Here is a 25320-nt window from a genome sequence, read left to right on the forward strand (position 1 = left end):
AACTCCCCTGTTATTGTAATGGTGAGATGTTAGCATGTCTAGGGGGTATGATATAAAATGCTAACATAGCCTGCTATTGTAATGGTGAGATGTTAGCATGTCTTGGGGGTAACATTTTAAATGCTAGTGTAACAGTTTAACTTTAGACCGTCCCCTCGCCCCGACACGGGCGCGAACCAGGAACCCTCTGCACACATCAACAACAGTCACCCACGAAGCATCGTTATCCATCGCTCCACAAAAGCCGCGGCCCTTGCAGAGCAAGGGGAACCACTACTTCAAGGTTTCAGAGCAAGTGACGTCACCGACTGAAAGGCTGCTAGCGCGCACCACCGCTACCTAGCTAGCCATTTCACATCGGTTACACTAACATATCCTGTTATTGTACTGGTGAGAGGTTAGCATGTCTTGGGGGTATGATATAAAACGCTAACCTCCCCTGTTATTGTAATGATGAGACGTTAGCATGTCTTGGGGGTATGATATAAAACGCTAACCTCCCCTGTTATTGTAATGATGAGAGGTTAGCATGTCCTTGGGGGTATGATATAAAATGCTAACCTCCCCTGTTATTGTAATGGTGAGAGGTTAGCATGTCCTTGGGGGTATGATATAAGATACTAACCTCCCCTGTTATTGTAATGGTGAGAGGTTAGCATGTCTTTGGGGTATGCTAACCCCCCCTGTTATTGTAATGGTGAGAGGTTAGCATGTCTTGGGGGTATGATATAAAATGCTAACCTCCCTTGTAATTGTAATGGTGAGAGGTTTAGCATGTCTTGGGGGTATGATATAAGATACTAACCTCCCCTGTTATTGTAATGGTGAGAGGTTAGCATGTCTTGGGGTATGATATAAAATGCTAACCTCCCTTGTAATTGTAATGGTGAGAGGTTAGCATGTCTTGGGGGTATGCTAACCCCCCCTGTTATTGTAATAGTGAGAGGTTAGCATGTCTTGGGGGTATGATATAAAATGCTAACCTCCCCTGTTATTGTAATGGTGAGAGGTTAGCATGTCTTGGGGGTATGCTAACCTCCCCTGTTATTGTAATGGTGAGAGGTTAGCATGTCTTGGGGGTATGATATAAAATGCTAATCTCCCCTGTTATTGTAATGGTGAGAGGTTTAGCATGTCTTGGGGGTATGATATAAAATGCTAACCTCCCCTGTTATTGTACTGGTGAGAGGTTAGCATGTCGTGGGGTATGATATAAAATGCTAACCTCCCCTGTTATTGTAATGGTGAGAGGTTAGCATATCTTGGGGTTATGATATAAGATACTAATCTCCCCTGTTATTGTAATGGTGAGGGGTTAGCATGTCTTGGGGGTATGATATAAAATGTTAACATAGCCTGTTATTGTAATGGTGCGATGTTAGCATGTCTTGGGGGTATGATATAAAATGCTAACCTCCCTTGTTATTGTAATGGTGAGAGGTTAGCATGTCTTGGGGGTATGCTAACCCCCCCTGTTATTGTAATGGTGAGAGGTTAGCATGTCTTGGGGTTATGATATAAAATGCTAAACTCCCCTGTTATTGTAATGGTGAGATGTTAGCATGTCTAGGGGGTATGATATAAAATGCTAACATAGCCTGCTATTGTAATGGTGAGATGTTAGCATGTCTTGCGGGTAAAATTTTAAATGCTAGTGTAACAGTTTAACTTTAGACCGTCCCCTCGCCCCGACACGGGCGCGAACCAGGGACCCTCTGCACACATCAACAACAGTCACCCACGAAGCATCGTTACCCATCGCTCCACAAAAGCCGCGGCCCTTGCAGAGCAAGGGGAACCACTACTTCAAGGTTTCAGAGCAAGTGACGTCACCGACTGAAAGGCTGCTAGCGCGCACCACCGCTACCTAGCTAGCCATTTCACATCGGTTACACTAACATATCCTGTTATTGTACTGGTGAGAGGTTAGCATGTCTTGGGGGTATGATATAAAACGCTAACCTCCCCTGTTATTGTAATGATGAGACGTTAGCATGTCTTGGGGGTATGATATAAAACGCTAACCTCCCCTGTTATTGTAATGATGAGAGGTTAGCATGTCCTTGGGGGTATGATATAAAATGCTAACCTCCCCTGTTATTGTAATGGTGAGAGGTTAGCATGTCCTTGGGGGTATGATATAAGATACTAACCTCCCCTGTTATTGTAATGGTGAGAGGTTAGCATGTCTTTGGGGTATGCTAACCCCCCCTGTTATTGTAATGGTGAGAGGTTAGCATGTCTTGGGGGTATGATATAAAATGCTAACCTCCCTTGTAATTGTAATGGTGAGAGGTTTAGCATGTCTTGGGGGTATGATATAAGATACTAACCTCCCCTGTTATTGTAATGGTGAGAGGTTAGCATGTCTTGGGGTATGATATAAAATGCTAACCTCCCCTGTTATTGTAATGGTGAGAGGTTAGCATGTCTTGGGGGTATGCTAACCTCCCCTGTTATTGTAATGGTGAGAGGTTAGCATGTCTTGGGGGTATGATATAAAATGCTAATCTCCCCTGTTATTGTAATGGTGAGAGGTTAGCATGTCTTGGGGGTATGATATAAAATGCTAACCCCCCCTGTTATTGTAATGGTGAGAGGTTTAGCATGTCTTGGGGGTATGATATAAAATGCTAACCTCCCCTGTTATTGTACTGGTGAGAGGTTAGCATGTCGTGGGGTATGATATAAAATGCTAACCTCCCCTGTTATTGTAATGGTGAGAGGTTAGCATATCTTGGGGTTATGATATAAGATGCTAATCTCCCCTGTTATTGTAATGGTGAGATGTTAGAATGTCTTGGGGGTATGATATCAAATGCTAACCTCCCCTGTTATTGTAATGGTGAGATGTTAGCATGTCTTGGGGGTATGATATAAAATGCTAACCTCCCCTGTTATTGTAATGGTGAGAGGATAGCATGTCTTGGGGGTATGATATAAAATGCTAACCTCCCCTGTTATTGTAATGGTGAGAGGTTAGCATGTCTTGGGGGTATGCTAACCTCTCCCTTGTTATTGTAATGGTGAGAGGTTAGCATGTCTTGGGGGTATGATATAAAATGCTAACCTCCCCTGTTATTGTAATGGTGAGAGGTTAGCATGTCTTGGGGGTATGATATTTGTGCGTCTGTAACTTCTTCACTCACTATTGTTCATGATTCATTCATGACAGATGTGGACACCAAGGAACTTGAAACTCTCGACCCACTCCACTACAGCCCCGTCGATGTTAATGGGGGCCTGTTCGGCCCTCCTTGTCCTCTAGTCCATGATCAGCTCCTTTGTCTTCCTCACGTTGAGTGAGAGGTTGTTGTCCTGGCTAAACACTACCAGTTCTCTGACCTCCTCCCTATAGGCTGTCTCGTCGTTGATGGTGATCAGGACTACCACTGTTGTGTCGTCAGCAAACTTAATGATGGTGTTGGAGTCATGTGTCGCCTTGCAGTCGTGGGTGAACAAGAAGTACAGAAAGGGACTAAGCCACACCCCTGAGGGGCCCCAGTGTTGAGGATCAGCGTGGCAGATGTGTTGTTGCCTACCCTCACCACCTGGGGGGCGGCCCGTCAGGAAGTCCAGGTTCCAGTTGCAGAGGGAGGTGTTTAGTCCCAGGGTCCTTAGCTTGGTGATGAGCTTTGAGGGGACTATGATGTTGAACACTGAGCTGTAGTCAATGAAAAGCATTCTAACGTAGGTGTTCCTTTTGTCCAGGTGGGAAAAGGCAGTGTCGAGTGCAATAGAGATTGCATCATCTGTGGATCAGTTTGGGCGGTATGCAACTTGGAGTGGGTCCAGGATTTCCATGAGTTTTGCAAAATGTGTATAATTTCCAGTTTAACAATATAGTGAGTTAGGCCTATGATAGTTTAATACACTATATATGCAAAAGTATGTGGACACCCCTTCAAATTAGTGGTTTTGGCTATTTCAGCCACACCCGTTGGTGACAGGCGTATAAAATCGAGCACATAGCCATGCAATCTCCATAGACAAACAATGGCAGTAGAATGGCCTTACTGAAGAGCTCAGTGACTTTCAATGTGACACCGTCATAGCTTGCCACCTTTCCAACAAGTTAGTTTGTCAAATTTCTGCCCTGCTAGAGCTGCCCCGGTCAACTGTAAGTGCTGTTAATGTGAAGTGGCAACGTTTAGGAGCAACAACGCCTCAGCCGCAAAGTGGTAGACCACACAAGCTCACAGAACGGGACCGCCGAGTGCTGAAGAGCATAAAACTTGTCGGTCCTCGGAAGCAACGTCAGCACAATAACTGTTCGTCGGGAGCTTCATGAAATGGGTTTCCATGGCAGAGCAGCAGCACACAAGCCGAAGATCACCATACGCAATGCCAAGCGTCGGCTGGAATGGTGTAAAGCTCACCACCATTGGACTCTGGAGCAGTGGAAACACGTTCGCTGGAGTGATGAATCACTCTTCTCCATCTGGAAGTTCGACGGACAAATCTGGGTTTGATGGATGCCAGGAGAACGCTACATGCCCCAATGCATAGTGCCAACTGTAAAGTTTGGTGGAGGAGGAATAATGGTCTGGGGCTGTTTTTCATGGTTCAGATCCCTTAGTTCCAGTGAAGGGACATCTTAACGCTACTGCAAACAATGACATTCTAGATGATTCTGTGCTTCCAAATTTGTGACAAAGCGCGCACACTGTGCATTCACTCAGCTTCAACTTGATTTCAGGCATGAGAGAGTCTATTATTTCCCCTCCCATTCTAGCTACAGTGTCAGTTCAGTCCATTGTTGGTTACAGACGGCATTGTCCTCTACAAAGGACGCTCTGTTTTCCACCGAGAAGGTGCATGTGTTGCAGGAACCCCTCTTTATACCACTATAGGTCATTTTTGTCAGTGGGAGAGTGGGTTCAGTAGGTGGCGGTAATGCACTATAGTGTTAGATGCCAACCACGATAAACCCTACAGAAGAAGAAGAGGCCTACCGCTTTTGCCCGTTTAATTCACGGGCCATAGACCGGTGCCCCACGGCGCAGCATAATCGAATAACCCATTGGTTCCACCCGGCCGGCCACTCCTCTTTCCCTGTGCGCTTTCACTTCGGATTGGCTGTCCTGTCTTCACTACCCTCTCTCATCTCCAAGTTCCGCGTTAACAGTCAGGCAGTTCATTGTTTGATTTGTAGTCAACATTTTCATTCAGGACTCTTCTGGCCCGCCGCTCTCTACGATCTTTGCAGTCATGTCTGACCGAGGCTCTTTTGATACCAATGTGGTGACTTTAACCCGGTTTGTGCTGGAGGAAGGGAGGAAAGCGAAGGGGACAGGGGAGCTCACTACCCTGCTCAACTCGATGTGCACGGCCGTCAAAGCCATCTCCACAGCGGTGAGGAAAGCTGGCATCGCCAACTTGTAAGTAATTATCATCACAGTTAGCAAGCATGCTTTCAACAAAATAGGACTTGTCTGTCTATCTCTCATTGGAGAGAGAGACAAGAGACCGAGAAAGTTTGTTGTTCAACAAGTCATTGTACAAGTAGCAATTTGTTTACAGATATATTAGTAGGCTAATGTCCTAGGCGTGTTTTTACACAATTTACACACTGAACGTTTCAGATGTAACATGTAAGGAGGTTGGTGGGAAGTTGGGGAGGACGGGCTCCTGGGAATGGCTGGAACAGAATCAGTTGAATGAGACAGACAGCCATTCAAGTTGAAATACCTATTAAAATTTGTCTGAAACGAACTGTTGTGTCATTGAACCAATTGCACTTTAATGGTAGCGAGGTGTGGGGTCAACTTGCAAAACAAGATTTCACCCAATGGGACAAACACCCCATTGAAACCCTGCATGCAGAGTTCTGTAAAAGTATCCTACATGTCCAGAGGAAAACTGCAATCAATGTATGCAGGTCAGAATTAGGCCAATATACACTAATAATAAAAACTAAAAAAATAGTAAGTTTTGTTAACATCTAAAATACAGTGACCCCCTCTCATATCATTACCAAGCCCTGCAATGCCAAGAGCTGAGCAAAGAAAAGAGTCCCCTCATCCAGCTGGTCCTGGTGCTGAGTTCACAAACCTGTTCTACTAACACACTGAAGCCTCCGGACCAGAACATCCATTCAATCAGAATAAACCAAATTACAACACAGTCAAAACAAAACTATATTGCTTATTGGGAAACAAAGCAAAATGCAGTGCTATCTGGCCCTAAATCGACAGAACACCGTGGCTAACTATTTGACCATGGTTACTGATCAAAACCTTGACAAAGTACAGGCTCAGTGAGCACAGCCTTGCCATCGAGAAGGGTAGACACAGGAAAACCTGGCTCCCTGTAGAGGAAAGGCTGTGCAACCACTGCACAACAGCAGAACCTGAGACGGAGCTGCATTTCCTGACAACATTTCAAAAATATAGAACAATTATTGTCTTTTCCCCAAATTTGAATCCCTTATTCAAGGTTTCAAAGACCTCTCTGATGAGAATAGGCTCTGTTGGGGGAGGACGCAGAGAGCTGTGGGTTGGCAGCGCACTACATTGCTGCCTGCCATAAGATGAGGGACAGTGTCTGACAGACCAACCAACCTACACATGTACTCTACTGTATGCTTATTGCTATTGTTGAATGTATGGTTATTTTGACCCTTGGTTATTGTTGTTACTGTTGTCCCGTTGACAAAATTGATGATTATTTTAATTATGTTAATATTGTAAATCTCCAAAGAAAGCTTTGGCAATATGTACATTGTTACGTCATGCCAATAAAGCGAATTTGAATGGTATCAAACACGTGGTTTGATTCCATTGGCTCCGTTCCAGCCATTATAATGAACCATTCTCCCCTCAGCAGAGGGTAGCCTAGGCCCTAGTAGGCTATTTGACCAATCATAATCACTCAACATAGGTAAGGTAAGTAGCTGTATTTTATGTAACTTCACATTTAATTTGATGGGATATTTGTTTATTTTTTATTTAACCTTTATTTAACTAGGCAAGTCATTATTTTACAATGACAGCCTACCAAAAGGCCTCCTGGGATAAAAAAATAAATATATATATATGACAAAACACACATCACGACAAGAGACCTAAGACGACAACACTGCATGGTAGCAACATGACGACAACAACAACATGGTAGCAATACAACATGGTAGCAGCACAAAACATGGTAAAAACATTGTTGGGGGGACAGCACAAAGGGCAAGAAGGTAGAGACAACAATACATCACGCAAAGCAGCCACAACTGTCAGTAAGAGTGTCCATGATTGAGTCTTTGAATGAAGAGATGGAGATAAAACTGTCCAGTTTGAGTGTTTGTTGCAGCTCGTTCCAGTCGCTAGCTGCAGTGAACTGAAACGAGGAGCGACCCAGGGATGTGTGTGCTTTGGGGACCTTTAACAGAATGTGACTGGCAGAACGGGTGTTGTATGTGGAGGATGAGGGCTGCAGTAGATATCTCAGATAGGGAGGAGTGAGGCCTAAGAGGGTTTTATAAATAAGTATCAACCAGTGGGTCATGCGACGGGTTTACAGAGGAGTATAGAGTGCTGTGAAGTGTCCTATAAGGAGCATTGGTGGCAAATCTGATGGCCGAATGGTAAAGAACATCTAGCCACTCGAGAGCAACCTTACCTGCAGATCTATAAATTATGTCTCCATGTAATCTAGCTTGGGTAGGATGGTCATCTGAATCAGGGTTAGTTTGGCCGCTGGGGTGAAAGAGGAGCGATTTACGATACAGGAACCAAGTCTAGATTGAACTGTAGCCTGCAGATTTGATATGTGCTGAGAGCAGGACAGTGTTTTTGGTATACACAATCGCACTCACTTCCTCATTTCAAAATTGCAGTATCACACTTGCTTGGCACATATTTGGTTATCTTTACATGTGGTAATGTGGAGTTGTTTTTGTGAAAGAGCATTGGTCAACTAAAACCAGCACATCCATCAACAGACAGGACTAATCTGTCTCTCATTAGAGAGACGTACAGTTGAAGTCAGAAGTTTACATACACCTTAGCCAAATAAACTGAGTTGAAATTTTTCACAATTCCTGACATTTAATCCTAGTAAGAATTCCCTGTCTTAGGTCAGCTAGGATCACCACTTTATTATTAGAATGTGAAATGTCAGAATAATAGGAGAGAATTATTTCTTTCTTTCATCACATTCCCAGTGGTTCAGAAGTTTACATACACTCAATTAGTACTTGGTAGCATTGCCTTTAAATTGTTTAACTTCGGGCAAACATTTCGGATAGCCTTCCACAAGCTTCCCACAATAAGTTGGGTGATGTTTGTCCCATTCCTCCTGACAGAGCTGGTGTAACTGAGTCATGTGTAGATAAGCCTCCAAACCTAACACACCATAATGACAAAGCAAAAACTGATTTTTAGATATTTTTTTTTTTAATATATACATTTGCAAACATTTATGAAAAACGTTTTTTGTTTTGTCCTTATGGTGTGTTGTGTGTAGATAGTTTTTCCTCAGCAATGTAAGCAAGGTTTGAAATTATTATGTTTTAGTCAAACATATGTCTCTGCTTGTTGCTGGCAATTTGCAGTCTACAAGTGATTTGTAATTACGTTCCGGTTCCCCAGCTGAATGTAGTTGATGATCCCTGGGATACGGCTTAAAATGAAATGTAGCCGTAATGCTGAGGTGGCATTGGCATGCACGTAAAGCCAGACTCGGTAAGAGTACATTTACATAATGTGTGTTTATGAAGCAAAGGGGGGGCCTAGACGTAATGTAAACAGGGGGGGGGGGGGGGGGTGAGACGTAATGTAAACAGGGGGGGGCCTAGACGTAATGTAAACCGGGGGGGGGGGGGGGCCTAGACGTAATGTAAACAGGGGGGGGCCTAGACGTAATGTAAACAGGGGGGGGCCTAGACGTAATGTAAACAGGGGGGGGGGGGGGCGAGACGTAATGTAAACAGGGGGGGGCCTAGACGTAATGTAAACAGGGGGGGGGGGGGGGCGAGACGTAATGTAAACCGGGGGGGGGGGGGGGGGCCTAGACGTAATGTAAACCGGGGGGGGGGGGGGGCGAGACGTAATGTAAACGGGGGGGGGGGGGGGGGGGCGAGACGTAATGTAAACCGGGGGGGGGGCTGGACGTAATGTAAACGGGGGGGGGGGCGAGACGTAATGTAATCGGGGGGGGGCTAGATGTAATATAAACGGGGGGGGGGGGCTAGATGTAATGTAAACGGGGGGGGGGGCTAGACGTAATGTAAATGGGGGGCAGTAATGACAATTACAACAATACTGAATGAACACTTATTTTAACTTAATATAATACTTCAATAAAATCAATTTAGCCTCAAATAAATAATGAAACATGTTCAATTTGGTTTAAATTATGCAAAAACAAAGTGTTGTGAAAGTGTTGTGAAAGTAATATTGCAATATGTGCCATGTAAAAAAGCTAACGTTTAAGTTCCTTGCTCAGAACATGAGAACATATGAAAGCTGGTGGGTGGTTCCTTTTAACATGAGTCTTAAATATTCCCAGGTACGAAGTTTTAGGTTGTAGTTATTATAGGAATTATAGGACTATTTCTCTCTATACCATTTGTATTTCATATACCTTTGACTATTGGATGTTCTTATAGGCACTTTAGTATTGCCAGTGTAACAGTATAGCTTCCGTCCCTCTCCTCACTCCTACCTGGGCTCGAACCAGGAACACATCGACAACAGCCACCCTTGATAGGCTTGAAGTCATAAACAGTGCAATGCTTGAAGCACAGCGACGAGCTGCTGGTAAAACGCACGAAAGTGCTGTTTGAATGAATGCTTACGAGCCTGCTGGTGCCTACCATCGCTCAGTCAGACTGCTCTATCAAATCATAGACTTAATTATAACATAATAACACACAGAAATATGAGCCTTAGGTCATTAATATGGTCGAATCCGGAAACTATCATCTCGAAAACAAAACATTTATTCTTTCAGTGAAATACGGAACCGTTCCGTATTTTATCTAACGGGTGGCATCCATCAGTCTAAATATTCCTGTTACATTGCACAACCTTCAATGTTATGTCATAATTACGTAAAATTCTGGCAAATTAGTTCGCAATGAGCCAGGCGGCCCAAACTATTGCATATACCCGGACTCTGCGTTCAATGAACGCAAGAGAAGTGACATAATTTCACCTGGTTAATATTGCCTGCTAACCTGGATTTCTTTTAGCTAAATATGCAGGTTTAAAAATATATACTTCTGTGTATTGATTTTAAGAAAAGCATTGATGTTTATGGTTAGGTACAGTCGTGCATGGATTGTTATTTTTTTCTCAAATGTGCTTTTGTTAAATCATCCCCCGTTTGGCGAAGTTGGCTGTCTTTGTTAGGAAGAAATAGTCTTCACACAGTTCGCAACGAGCCAGGCGGCCCAAACTGCTGCATATACCTTGACTCTGTTGCAAGATCAGTGACACCATTTCCCTAGTTAAAATAAATTAATGTTAGCAGGCAATATTAACTAAATATGCAGATTTAAAAATATATACTTCTGTGTATTGATTTTAAGAAAGGCATTGATGTTTATGGTTAGGTACACGTTGGAGCAACGACAGTCCTGTTTCGCGAATGCCACCGCATCGATTATATGCAACGCAGGACACGCTAGATAAACTAGTAATATCATTAACCATGTGTCGTTAACTAGTGATTATGATTGATTTGTTTTTTATAAGTTTAATGCTAGCTAGCAACTTACCTTGGCTTCTTACTGCATTCGCGTAACAGGCAGGCTCCTCGTGGAGTGCAATGTAAAGCAGGTGGTTAGAGCGTTGGACTAGTTAACTGTAAGGTTGCAAGATCGAATCCCCGAGCTGACAAGGTAAAAATCTGCCGTTCTGCCCCTGAACAAGGCAGTTAACCCATCGTTCCTAGGCCGTCATTGAAAATAAGAATGTGTTCTTAACTGACTTGCCTTGGTAAAAAAAAATCAAAAAAAAATCTGATGGTTATGAAAACTTGAAATCGGCCCTAATTAATCGGTCGACCTCTAGTACTAACTGTGTCTCCTCTCGGCTTCCCAGGTATGGCATAGCGGGCAGCACCAATGTGACGGGGGACCAGGTGAAGAAGCTGGACATCCTGTCTAACAACCTGGTTATCAACATGATCAAATCCTCCTTCACATCCTGTGTCCTGGTGTCAGAGGAGGATGACACAGCCATCATAGTAGAACCAGACAGACAGGTAACTAACGCTGTTGTTGTTCTGGTGTCAGAGGGACGATAGTAGAACAAGACAAAGGTTATTATTAGTATTAGTATATATTAGTATATATAATATATAATATAATATAGTATATATTATATTATTATTATATATATTAGTATATATTATTATTAGTTATTGGACCAAAAGTTATTAAAATTCTGGCAGCATTTCTGTTTAGAGCAGGGGGGGGGCAACCCACCAGATAGAACCAAAATGTGCACTATCCCTGCACTGATGAACATAATACAAATTATAATTTTTCTCTGGTCTCCTCCAGGGTAAATACATTGTGTGTTTTGACCCTCTGGATGGTTCCTCCAACATCGACTGCTTGGCTTCCATCGGCACCATCTTCGCCGTCTTTAGAAAGGTCTGTATTCTATAGGTTTCTCTACAGGAGACATATCTCACGGTCAGTGTGTTTGACCAGGCTGGGTTTATATGTATGTATGTGTTCTATAAAGTGCTTCATTGAGACCTGATGTATTTAGCTTATACAGCGCCAAGAAACAGTATGTGAACCCTTTGGAATTACCTGGATTTCTGCGTACAGTTTGATCTGATCTTCATCTAAGTCACAACAGTAGACAAACACAGTCTGCTTAAACTAATAACACAGGAATTATACATTTAATCATTGTGTAGGTTGGAAAAAGTATGTGAACCCCTAGGTTAATGACTTCTCCAAAAGATCATTTGAGTCAGGAGTCAACTAACCTGGAGTCCAATCAGTGAGATGAGATTGGAGATGTTGGTTAGAGCTGCAGTCACAAAATTTGAGTTTTCTATTCACAAGAAGGATTGCCTGATGTGAACCATGTCTTGAACAAAAGAGATCTCAGAAGACCCAGATTAAGAATTGTTGACTTGCATAAAGCTGGAAAGGATTACAAAAGTATCTCTTAAAGCCTTGATGTTCATCAGTCCACAGTAAGACAAATTGTCTATAAATGGAGAAAGTTCAGCACTGTTGCTACTCTCCCTAGGAGGGGCCGTCCGGCAAAGATGACTGCAAGAGCACAGCGCAGAATGCTCAATGAGGTTAAGAAGAATCCTACAGTGTCAGCTAAAGACTTACAGAAACATCTGGAACATGCTAACATCTCTGTTGACGAGTCTACGATACGTAAAACACTAAACAAGAATAGTGTTCATGGGAGGACACCACGGAAGAAGCCACTGCTGTCCAAAAAAAACATTGCTGCACGTCTGAAGTTTGCAAAAAGGCACCTGGACGTTCCACAGCGCTACTGGCAAAATATTACGTGGACAGATGAAACTACAGATGAGTTGTTTGGAAGGAACACACAACACTATGTGGAGAAAAAAGACACAGCACACCAACATCAAAGCCTCATCCCAACTGTGAAGTATGGTTGAGGGAGCATCATGGTTTGGGGCTGCTTTGCTGCCTCAGGGCCTGGACAGCTTGCTATCATCGAAGGAAAAATGGATTCCCAAGTTTAGCCTAACATTCTCCTGCAAAATGTCTTGATCTGTCTGCCAATTGAAGCTCAACAGAAGTTGGGTGATGCAACAGGACAACGACCCAAAACACAGAAGTAAATCAACAACAAAATGGCTTCAACAGAAGAAAATACACCTTCTGGAGTGGCCCAGTCAGAGTCCTGACCTCAACCCGATTGAGATGCTGTGGCATGACCTCAAGAGAGCGGTTCACACCAGCCATCACAAGAATATTGCTGAACTGAAACAGTTTTGTAAAGAGGAATGGTCCAAAATTCCTCCTGACCGTTGTGCAGGTCTGATCCACAACTACAGAAAACGTTTGGTTGAGGTTATTGCTGCCAAAGGAGGGTCAACCAGTTATTAAATCCAAAGGTTCACATACTTTTCCCACCCTGTACTGTAAATGTTTACACGGTGTGTTCAATAAAGACATTAAAACGTATAATTGTCTGTGTGTTATTAGTTTAAGCGGACGGTGTTTGTCTATTGTTGTGACCTAGATGAAGATCAGATCAAATTTTAGGACTAATTTATGCAGAAATCCAGTTATTTCCAAAAGGTTCGCATCCTGTTTCTTACTTTTTTTTTTTTAATGATCAAATCAATCAACCAATTGTCCGGTGTGTCTTCCAGACGACAGAGGATGACCCGTGTGAGAACGACGCGCTGCAGCCCGGTAGGAACATCGTTGCCGCCGGATACGCCCTCTATGGCAGTGCCACCATGATGGTACTGTCCACTGGGCAGGGGGTCAACTGCTTCATGTTGGACCCGGTCAGTACACACCCACTACCGGGCAGGAAGTCAACTACTGCTTGTCCCCTTGAGTACTGTCCTCTACCCACATCACTGCAGCTGTTATAACTCTTACTGGACCTGCCATTCAAGTTTATGTATTCAGCTGTCTGTCCGGTGATAGGATCATTCATGTTTATGTATCCAGCTGTCTGTCCGGTGATAGGATCATTCATGTTTATGTATCTGTCTCTGTCCGGTGATAGGATCATTCATGTTTATGTATCTGTCTCTGTCAGGCCATAGGTGAGTTCATTCTGGTGGACAGAGATCTAAAGATCAAACCGAAAGGGAATATCTACAGTCTGAATGAAGGATACGCCAAATACTTTGACCCCGCTGTCACGGAGTACCTGCAAAAGAAGAAGTTCCCAGAGGTACATGCACACAAAGTAGTTCCCCGAGGTACAAGCACACAAAGTAGTTCCCCGAGGTACATGTACACAAAGTAGTTCCCCGAGGTACAGGCACACAAAGTAGTTCCCCGAGGTACAGGCACCTAAAGTAGTTCCCCGAGGTACAAGCACACAAAGTAGTTCCCCGAGGTACAAGCACACAAAGTAGTTCCCCGAGGTACAGGCACACAAAGTAGTTCCCCGAGGTACATGTACACAAAGTAGTTCCCCGAGGTACAAGCACACAAAGTAGTTCCCCGAGGTACATGCACACAAAGTAGTTCCCCGAGGTACAGGTACACAAAGTAGTTCCCCGAGGTACAGGTACACAAAGTAGTTCCCCGAGGTACAGGCACACAAAGTAGTTCCCCGACGTACAGGCACACACAATAGTTCCCCGAGGTACAGGCACACACAGTAGTTCCCCGAGGTACAGGCACACACAGTAGTTCCCCGAGGTACAGGCACACAAAGTAGTTCCCCGAGGTACAGGCACACAAAGTAGTTCCCCGAGGTACAGGCACACACAGTAGTTCCCCGAGGTACAGGCACACACAGTAGTTCCCCGAGGTACAGGTACACAAAGTAGTTCCCCGAGGTACAGGTACACAAAGTAGTTCCCCGAGGTACAGGCACACAAAGTAGTTCCCCGAGGTACATGCACACACAGTAGTTCCCCGAGGTACAGGCACACAAAGTAGTTCCCCGAGGTACAGGTACACAAAGTAGTTCCCCGAGGTACAGGTACACAAATTAGTTCCCCGAGGTACAGGTACACAAAGTAGTTCCCCGAGGTACAGGCACACAAAGTAGTTCCCCGACGTACAGGCACACACAGTAGTTCCCCGAGGTACAGGCACACACAGTAGTTCCCCGAGGTACAGGCACACAAAGTAGTTCCCCGAGGTACAGGCACACAAAGTAGTTCCCCGAGGTACAGGCACACACAGTAGTTCCCCGAGGTACAGGCACACACAGTAGTTCCCCGAGGTACAGGTACACAAAGTAGTTCCCCGAGGTACAGGTACACAAAGTAGTTCCCCGAGGTACAGGCACACAAAGTAGTTCCCCGAGGTACAGGCACACACAGTAGTTCCCCGAGGTACAGGTACACAAAGTAGTTCCCCGAGGTACAGGTACACAAAGTAGTTCCCCGAGGTACAGGCACACAAAGTAGTTCCCCGAGGTACATGCACACACAGTAGTTCCCCGAGGTACAGGCACACAAAGTAGTTCCCCGAGGTACAGGCACACAAAGTAGTTCCCCGAGGTACAGGCACACAAAGTAGTTCCGAGGTTAGGGTTGCGTTTAACCAAAGTAGTTCCTTGAGATTATTTTCTCATAAACATCTAAAACTGGCAGTATACAGAACAGCTACAATGGTGAAATGTCCCCCTGTTATGGGCTAACTACTTAGACAGTGTAACTGTGTTTGTGGTTCAGGGGCTAACCCTTACTCTGTGTCTCAGGATGGCAGTGCCCCGTACGGTGCCCGCTATGTGGGTTCTATGGTAGCAGACGTCCACAGGACCCTGGTCTACGGAGGAATCTTCCTCTACCCTGCTAACGTCAAGAGCCCCAAGGGAAAGGTGGGCCCTGACCTCTAACCCTCTCAAGGGAAAGATGTTGCATGCTCTCATTGTGTTGTAGCTTTTGTGTCCTGGCTAGTTTAGTTTCCTAATGTGGAGGGTCACAGTGTGATCAATGTGTGTTCATCTCCTCCATTGCTTAAAGCAGAAGAGCTGTAGCTTCTGGTTAAGTAGGAGGTGGTGTTTTACTCTTGTCACAACAGTGAAGGTTGTGTGTAAGGATGTGGTTCTGTTGAAAAATATATGTTCCTCATTTATTATTGTCCCCTAACCCCTACCACCCCTCCCCTAACTGGAGTAAACTAATGGATAACAACACTTAGGCTTCTACTTCCTGTTTATACAGAACAAAAAAACTAAACGCAACACGTATAGTGTTGGTTTCATGAGCTGAAAAAAATTATCCCAGAAATGTTCCATACGCACAACACACTTATTTCTCTCATATTTTGTGCTCAAATTTGTTTCTATCCCTGTTAGTGAGCATTTCTCCTTTGCCAAGATAATCCATCCACCTGACAGGTGTGGCATATCAAGAAGCTGATTAAACAGCATGCTCATTACACAGGTGTACCTTGTGCTGGGGACAATAAAAGGCAACTCTAAAATGTGCAGTTTTGTCACAACGCAATGCCACAGATGTCCAGTTTTGAGGAAGCGTGCAATTGGCATGCTGACTGCAGGAATATCCGCCAGAGAATTGAATGTGCATTACTCTACCATAAGCCGCCTCCAATGTCATTTTAGAGAATTTGGCAGTGTATCCAACCGGCCTCACAACCGCAGACCACGTGTAACCACGCCAGCCCAGGACTTCCACATCTGGCTTCTTCACGTGCGGAATCATCTGGACAGCTGACTAAACTGAGGAGTATTCAAGCCCTTTTGTTAGGGAAAAATGTTTGGTTGTGCCCCTGCCCAGTCATGTGAAATTCATAGATTAGGGCCTAATGAATGTATTTGGTTTCCTTATATGAACTGTAACTCAGTAATATCATTGCATGGTGTTTTTGTTTGTGCGTGTATACATTTTACGGACACAGTATATTTTACAATAGTTATCTTTTGTTTGTTTTTAGTCCCGTCCTTCAGCTCCCCTCAACCCCTCCCATCTATCTCTGAACACCATCCAGTCCCATCCTTCAGCTCCCCTCAACCCCTCCCATCTATCTCTGACCACCATCCAGTCCCGTCCTTCAGCTCCCCTCAACCCCTCCCATCTATCTCTGAACACCATCCAGTCCCATCCTTCAGCTCCCCTCAACCCCTCCCATCTATCTCTGAACACCATCCAGTCCCATCCTTCAGCTCCCCTCAACCCCTCCCATCTATCTCTGAACACCATCCAGTCCCGTCCTTCAGCTCCCCTCAACCCCTCCCATCTATCTCTGAACACCATCCAGTCCCATCCTTCAGCTCCCCTCAACCCCTCCCATCTATCTCTGAACACCATCCAGTCCCATCCTTCAGCTCCCCTCAACCCCTCCCATCTATCTCTGAACACCATCCAGTCCCATCCTTCAGCTCCCCTCAACCCCTCCCATCTATCTCTGAACACCATCCAGTCCCGTCCTTCAGCTCTCCTCAACCCCTCCCATCTCTCTCCTAACACCATCCAGTCCCATCCTTCAGCTCCCCTCAACCCCTCCCATCTATCTCTGAACACCATCCAGTCCCATCCTTCAGCTCCCCTCAACCCCTCCCATCTATCTCTGAACACCATCCAGTCCCATCCTTCAGCTCCCCTCAACCCCTCCCATCTATCTCTGAACACCATCCAGTCCCATCCTTCAGCTCCCCTCAACCCCTCCCATCTATCTCTGACCACCATCCAGTCCCATCCTTCAGCTCCCCTCAACCCCTCCCATCTATCTCTGACCACCATCCAGTCCCGTCCTTCAGCTCCCCTCAACCCCTCCCATCTATCTCTGAACACCATCCAGTCCCATCCTTCAGCTCCCCTCAACCCCTCCCATCTATCTCTGAACACCATCCAGTCCCGTCCTTCAGCTCCCCTCAACCCCTCCCATCTATCTCTGAACACCATCCAGTCCCGTCCTTCAGCTCCCCTCAACCCCTCCCATCTATCTCTGAACACCATCCAGTCCCATCCTTCAGCTCCCCTCAACCCCTCCCATCTATCTCTGAACACCATCCAGTCCCATCCTTCAGCTCCCCTCAACCCCTCCCATCTATCTCTGAACACCATCCAGTCCCATCCTTCAGCTCCCCTCAACCCCTCCCATCTATCTCTGAACACCATCCAGTCCCATCCTTCAGCTCTCCTCAACCCCTCCCATCTATCTCTGACCACCATCCAGTCCCGTCCTTCAGCTCCCCTCAACCCCTCCCATCTATCTCTGAACACCATCCAGTCCCGTCCTTCAGCTCCCCTCAACCCCTCCCATCTATCTCTGACCACCATCCAGTCCCATCCTTCAGCTCCCCTCAACCCCTCCCATCTATCTCCTAACACCATCCAGTCCCATCCTTCAGCTCCCCTCAACCCCTCCCATCTATCTCTGAACACCATCCAGTCCCGTCCTTCAGCTCCCCTCAACCGCTCCCATCAATCTCCTAACACCATCCAGTCCCATCCTTCAGCTCCCCTCAACCCCTCCCATCTATCTCTGACCACCATCCAGTCCCATCCTTCAGCTCCCCTCAACCCCTCCCATCTATCTCTGAAGACCAACCAGTCCCATCCTTCAGCTCCCCTCAACCCCACCCATCTATCTCCTAACACCACCCAGTCCCATCCTTCAGCTCCCCTCAACCCCTCCCATCTATCTCCTAACACCATCCAGTCCCATCCTTCAGCTCCCCTCAACCCCTCCCATCTATCTCTGAAGACCATCCAGTCCCATCCTTCAGCTCCCCTCAACCCCTCCCATCTATCTCCTAACACCATCCAGTCCCATCCTTCAGCTCCCCTCAACCCCTCCCATCTATCTCCTAACACCATCCAGTCCCATCCTTCAGCTCCCCTCAACCCCTCCCATCTATCTCTGACCACCATCCAGTCCCATCCTTCAGCTCCCCTCAACCCCTCCCATCTATCTCTGAAGACCATCCAGTCCCATCCTTCAGCTCCCCTCAACCCCTCCCATCTATCTCCTAACACCATCCAGTCCCATCCTTCAGCTCCCCTCAACCCCTCCCATCTATCTCCTAACACCATCCAGTCCCATCCTTCAGCTCCCCTCAACCCCTCCCATCTATCTCCTAACACCATCCAGTCCCATCCTTCAGCTCCCCTCAACCCCTCCCATCTATCTCTGAACACCGTCCCGTCCTTCAGCTCCCCTCAACCCCTCCCATCTATCTCTGAACACCATCCAGTCCCATCCTTCAGCTCCCCTCAACCCCTCCCATCTATCTCTGAACACCATCCAGTCCCATCCTTCAGCTCCCCTCAACCCCTCCCATCTATCTCTGAACACCATCCAGTCTCATCCTTCAGCTCCCCTCAACCCCTCCCATCTATCTCTGAACACCATCCAGTCCCATCCTTCAGCTCCCCTCAACCCCTCCCATCTATCTCTGAACACCATCCAGTCCCGTCCTTCAGCTCTCCTCAACCCCTCCCATCTATCTCTGACCACCATCCAGTCCCGTCCTTCAGCTCCCCTCAACCCCTCCCATCTATCTCTGACCACCATCCAGTCCCGTCCTTCAGCTCCCCTCAACCCCTCCCATCTATCTCTGACCACCATCCAGTCCCATCCTTCAGCTCCCCTCAACCCCTCCCATCTATCTCCTAACACCATCCAGTCCCATCCTTCAGCTCCCCTCAACCCCTCCCATCTATCTCTGAACACCATCCAGTCCCGTCCTTCAGCTCCCCTCAACCCCTCCCATCTATCTCTGAACACCATCCAGTCCCATCCTTCAGCTCCCCTCAACCCCTCCCATCTATCTCTGAACACCATCCAGTCCCGTCCTTCAGCTCCCCTCAACCCCTCCCATCTATCTCTGAACACCATCCAGTCCCATCCTTCAGCTCCCCTCAACCCCTCCCATCTATCTCTGAACACCATCCAGTCCCGTCCTTCAGCTCCCCTCAACCCCTCCCATCAATCTCCTAACACCATCCAGTCCCATCCTTCAGCTCCCCTCAACCCCTCCCATCTATCTCTGACCACCATCCAGTCCCATCCTTCAGCTCCCCTCAACCCCTCCCATCTATCTCTGAAGACCATCCAGTCCCATCCTTCAGCTCCCCTCAACCCCACCCATCTATCTCCTAACACCACCCAGTCCCATCCTTCAGCTCCCCTCAACCCCTCCCATCTATCTCCTAACACCATCCAGTCCCATCCTTCAGCTCCCCTCAACCCCTCCCATCTATCTCTGAAGACCATCCAGTCCCATCCTTCAGCTCCCCTCAACCCCTCCCATCTATCTCCTAACACCATCCAGTCCCATCCTTCAGCTCCCCTCAACCCCTCCCATCTATCTCCTAACACCATCCAGTCCCATCCTTCAGCTCCCCTCAACCCCTCCCATCTATCTCCTAACACCATCCAGTCCCATCCTTCAGCTCCCCTCAACCCCTCCCATCTATCTCTGACCACCATCCAATCCCATCCTTCAGCTCCCCTCAACCCCTCCCATCTATCTCTGAAGACCATCCAGTCCCATCCTTCAGCTCCCCTCAACCCCTCCCATCTATCTCCTAACACCATCCAGTCCCATCCTTCAGCTCCCCTCAACCCCTCCCATCTATCTCCTAACACCATCCAGTCCCATCCTTCAGCTCCCCTCAACCCCTCCCATCTATCTCCTAACACCATCCAGTCCCATCCTTCAGCTCCCCTCAACCCCTCCCATCTATCTCTGAACACCGTCCCGTCCTTCAGCTCCCCTCAACCCCTCCCATCTATCTCTGAACACCATCCAGTCCCATCCTTCAGCTCCCCTCAACCCCTCCCATCTATCTCTGAACACCATCCAGTCCCATCCTTCAGCTCCCCTCAACCCCTCCCATCTATCTCTGAACACCATCCAGTCTCATCCTTCAGCTCCCCTCAACCCCTCCCATCTATCTCCTAACACCATCCAGTCCCATCCTTCAGCTCCCCTCAACCCCTCCCATCTATCTCTGAACACCGTCCCGTCCTTCAGCTCCCCTCAACCCCTCCCATCTATCTCTGAACACCATCCAGTCCCATCCTTCAGCTCCCCTCAACCCCTCCCATCTATCTCTGAACACCATCCAGTCCCATCCTTCAGCTCCCCTCAACCCCTCCCATCTATCTCTGAACACCATCCAGTCTCATCCTTCAGCTCCCCTCAACCCCTCCCATCTATCTCTGAACACCATCCAGTCCCATCCTTCAGCTCCCCTCAACCCCTCCCATCTATCTCTGAACACCATCCAGTCCCATCCTTCAGCTCTCCTCAACCCCTCCCATCTATCTCTGACCACCATCCAGTCCCGTCCTTCAGCTCCCCTCAACCCCTCCCATCTATCTCTGACCACCATCCAGTCCCGTCCTTCAGCTCCCCTCAACCCCTCCCATCTATCTCTGACCACCATCCAGTCCCATCCTTCAGCTCCCCTCAACCCCTCCCATCTATCTCTGAACACCATCCAGTCCCGTCCTTCAGCTCCCCTCAACCGCTCCCATCAATCTCCTAACACCATCCAGTCCCATCCTTCAGCTCCCCTCAACCCCTCCCATCTATCTCTGACCACCATCCAGTCCCATCCTTCAGCTCCCCTCAACCCCTCCCATCTATCTCTGAAGACCATCCAGTCCCATCCTTCAGCTCCCCTCAACCCCACCCATCTATCTCCTAACACCACCCAGTCCCATCCTTCAGCTCCCCTCAACCCCTCCCATCTATCTCCTAACACCATCCAGTCCCATCCTTCAGCTCCCCTCAACCCCTCCCATCTATCTCTGAAGACCATCCAGTCCCATCCTTCAGCTCCCCTCAACCCCTCCCATCTATCTCCTAACACCATCCAGTCCCATCCTTCAGCTCCCCTCAACCCCTCCCATCTATCTCCTAACACCATCCAGTCCCATCCTTCAGCTCCCCTCAACCCCTCCCGTCTATCTCTGACCACCATCCAGTCCCATCCTTCAGCTCCCCTCAACCCCTCCCATCTATCTCTGAAGACCATCCAGTCCCATCCTTCAGCTCCCCTCAACCCCTCCCATCTATCTCCTAACACCATCCAGTCCCATCCTTCAGCTCCCCTCAACCCCTCCCATCTATCTCCTAACACCATCCAGTCCCATCCTTCAGCTCCCCTCAACCCCTCCCATCTATCTCCTAACACCATCCAGTCCCATCCTTCAGCTCCCCTCAACCCCTCCCATCTATCTCTGAACACCGTCCCGTCCTTCAGCTCCCCTCAACCCCTCCCATCTATCTCTGAACACCATCCAGTCCCATCCTTCAGCTCCCCTCAACCCCTCCCATCTATCTCAATCCAGTTTGATTTCTAGCTGCCATATTTTTCCGCTGTACTGTGATCTTTCACAAAAGTTGTGAACCTTTCTATTCTCATAGATTGTAAATTAAGGATGAACATTTTCACTGAGTATTATTGATCGATTGACTATGGCTTTTCAAATCACCTAGCAGTGCTATTTGGAGAGTTGGCTCCAGGTAAATGTTTCAATTCTTCAGCCATTCCTGAACCTGTGACCAAAAACAAGCCACATGAGGACAGAACCAAAACAAGCGAACTAATCATTCTCTTCGCAGCAAAATCTACAGAGCTGGGATGGTTGTATCCATCATATACAAAACATTCTATTGGTTGCAAGATTTTTGTATAATCATTTCAAATGGAAAACGACATTTTGAATCTGGTGTTTTTGTGTATCAGTTCATAAACCATGTGGCATGGAATCGGTACATCAAAAATCTCCCAACTATTTTGCAACCTGTATGGCGGAGCTGCCAACATGGACCAGCATCCCTTTGGAACGCTTTGGACACCTTGACGAATTGAGGCTCTTCTGAGGGGAAAAAGGGGGTGTAACTCAATATTGGGAAGATATTCTGTAATATTCTGTGTTCTCTGTGTTGTAGCTGCGTCTGCTGTACGAGTGCAACCCCATGGCGTTCATCATCGAGCAGGCGGGCGGTATGGCAACCACAGGAAGTCAGAACGTCCTGGACATCCAGCCAATCAACATCCACCAGAGAGTTCCCGTGGTGCTGGGGTCACCTAGTGACGTCCAGGAGTACCTGGATATATACCAAAAACACCATGCCAACAATGGCAACTAGGGACCACACACACCAGGCCAACAATGGCAACTAGGGACCACACACACCAGGCCAACAATGGCAACTAGGGACCACACACACCAGGCCAACAATGGCAACTAGGGACCGCACACACCAGGCCAACAATGGCAACTAGGGACCGCACACACCAGGCCAACAATGGCAACTAGGGACCGCACACACCAGGCCAACAATGGCAACTAGGGACCGCACACACCAGGCCAACAATGGCAACTAGGGACCGCACACACCAGGCCAACAATGGCAACTAGGGACCGCACACACCAGGCCAACAATGGCAACTAGGGACCGCACACACCAGGCCAACAATGGCAACTAGGGACCGCACACACCAGGCCAACAATGGCAACTAGGGACCGCACACACCAGGCCAACAATGGCAACTAGGGACCGCACACACCAGGCCAACAATGGCAACTAGGGACCTCACACACCAGGCCAACAATGGCAACTAGGGACCGCACCCACCAGGCCAACAATGGCAACTAGGGACCGCACACACCAGGCCAACAATGGCAACTAGGGACCGCACACACCAGGCCAACAATGGCAACTAGGGACCGCACACACCAGGCCAACAATGGCAACTAGGGACCGCACACACCAGGCCAACAATGGCAACTAGGGACCGCACACATCAGGCCAACAATGGCAACTAGGGACCGCACACATCAGGCCAACAATGGCAACTAGGGACCGCACACACCAGGCCAACAATGGTAACTAGGGACCGCACACACCAGGCCAACAATGGTAACTAGGGACCGCACACACCAGGCCAACAATGGTAACTAGGGACCACACACCAGGCCAACAATGGTAACTAGGGACCACACACACCAGGCCAACAATGGTAACTAGGGACCACACACACCAGGCCAACAATGGTAACTAGGGACCACACACACCAGGCCAACAATGGTAACTAGGGACCACACACACACCAGGCCAACAATGGTAACTAGGGACCACACACACACCAGGCCAACAATGGTAACTAGGGACCACACACACACCAGGCCAACAATGGTAACTAGGGACCACACACACACCAGGCCAACAATGGTAACTAGGGACCACACACACACCAGGCCAACAATGGTAACTAGGGACCACACACACACCAGGCCAACAATGGTAACTAGGGACCACACACACACCAGGCCAACAATGGTAACTAGGGACCACACACACACCAGGCCAACAATGGTAACTAGGGACCACACACACACCAGGCCAACAATGGTAACTAGGGACCACACACACACCAGGCCAACAATGGTAACTAGGGACCACACACACACCAGGCCAACAATGGTAACTAGGGACCACACACACACCAGGCCAACAATGGTAACTAGGGACCACACACACACCAGGCCAACAATGGTAACTAGGGACCACACACACACCAGGCCAACAATGGTAACTAGGGACCACACACACACCAGGCCAACAATGGTAACTAGGGACCACACACACACCAGGCCAACAATGGTAACTAGGGACCACACACACACCAGGCCAACAATGGTAACTAGGGACCACACACACACCAGGCCAACAATGGTAACTAGGGACCACACACACACCAGGCCAACAATGGTAACTAGGGACCACACACACACCAGGCCAACAATGGCAACTAGGGACCGCACACACACCAGGCCAACAATGGCAACTAGGGACCGCACACACCAGGCCAACAATGGCAACTAGGGACCGCACACACCAGGCCAACAATGGCAACTAGGGACCGCACACACCAGGCCAACAATGGTAACTAGGGACCACACACACCAGGCCAACAATGGTAACTAGGGACCACACACACCAGGCCAACACCGGTAACTAGGGAACACACACTCCCAAGTGAGATGGCAAGCATACAGGTACACACTCCCTATGTAAAGACCCATTGTAAACCAAGAGACCAAAGATCCACACATTCCCCTATCACTTATGAGACTCAACGGGATCAGCATGCTGTTTACCAAAGATACACCAACACTCCATCAACCACTAGACTGTAGACCAAAGATACACCCTCAAGCCTCACCACCCAGACCAAAGAATAAGTAAACCAAGATAGCCACCAACTACTTCCCATCCTGGAGCAGGACCTGAAGGGGAAGAGACCATTTTCCTTCATTTTCAAGGAATTTGCAGACAACCTGCAGTACCTTCTTGGACCACATGTTGGGAACCAGTGTGTGAAATATCACCATGAATATTTATCAGTACTACTAAATGTCAGACAGACCTAATGTTACCTCTATGCAGTACATAAGATATGTGCCTTGACGCAGATATTGTTTGGGAAGATGAAGCATGTGAATAATAAACCTTGGTGGTGCTGTACCAAACAGAATGTCATTTCACCACACATATATACACACAACACCAGGGGCACGTTCAGATAGAAATATGCTTACGTATAACAAACATCTCTATAGGTCAGAGATATCATGTCAGCTCGCTGACCTATAGAGGATATCATGTCGGCTCTCTGACCTATAGAGGATATCATGTCAGCTCTCTGACCTATAGAGGATATCATGTC

The 25320-nt window shown here is 47.5% G+C and overlaps 1 protein-coding gene across 2 annotated transcripts; it reads left to right on the top strand.

Moving 5' to 3' along the window:
• The first annotated feature begins 5100 nt into the window (after positions 1–5100).
• LOC139544860 (fructose-1,6-bisphosphatase 1-like) lies at positions 5101–25128 on the top strand. 2 transcript variants are annotated; one of them, XM_071351993.1, is made up of 8 exons: positions 5101–5381; positions 11043–11205; positions 11507–11599; positions 13333–13473; positions 13734–13871; positions 15360–15479; positions 22536–23160; positions 23399–25128. In XM_071351993.1, exons 1-7 carry the CDS (start codon positions 5212–5214, stop codon positions 22734–22736), a joined length of 1026 nt encoding a protein of 341 aa, XP_071208094.1. In that variant the 5' UTR covers positions 5101–5211; the 3' UTR covers positions 22737–23160; positions 23399–25128. The 2 variants fall into 2 exon arrangements, with proteins under 2 accessions (XP_071208094.1, XP_071208095.1); XM_071351994.1 differs by having other exon boundaries at positions 22536–23102; positions 23349–25128.
• The last annotated feature ends 192 nt before the right edge of the window (positions 25129–25320 follow it).

Source organism: Salvelinus alpinus, chromosome 19, assembly GCF_045679555.1.
Source record: "Salvelinus alpinus chromosome 19, SLU_Salpinus.1, whole genome shotgun sequence".
Classification (NCBI taxonomy): Eukaryota; Metazoa; Chordata; class Actinopteri; order Salmoniformes; family Salmonidae; genus Salvelinus; species Salvelinus alpinus.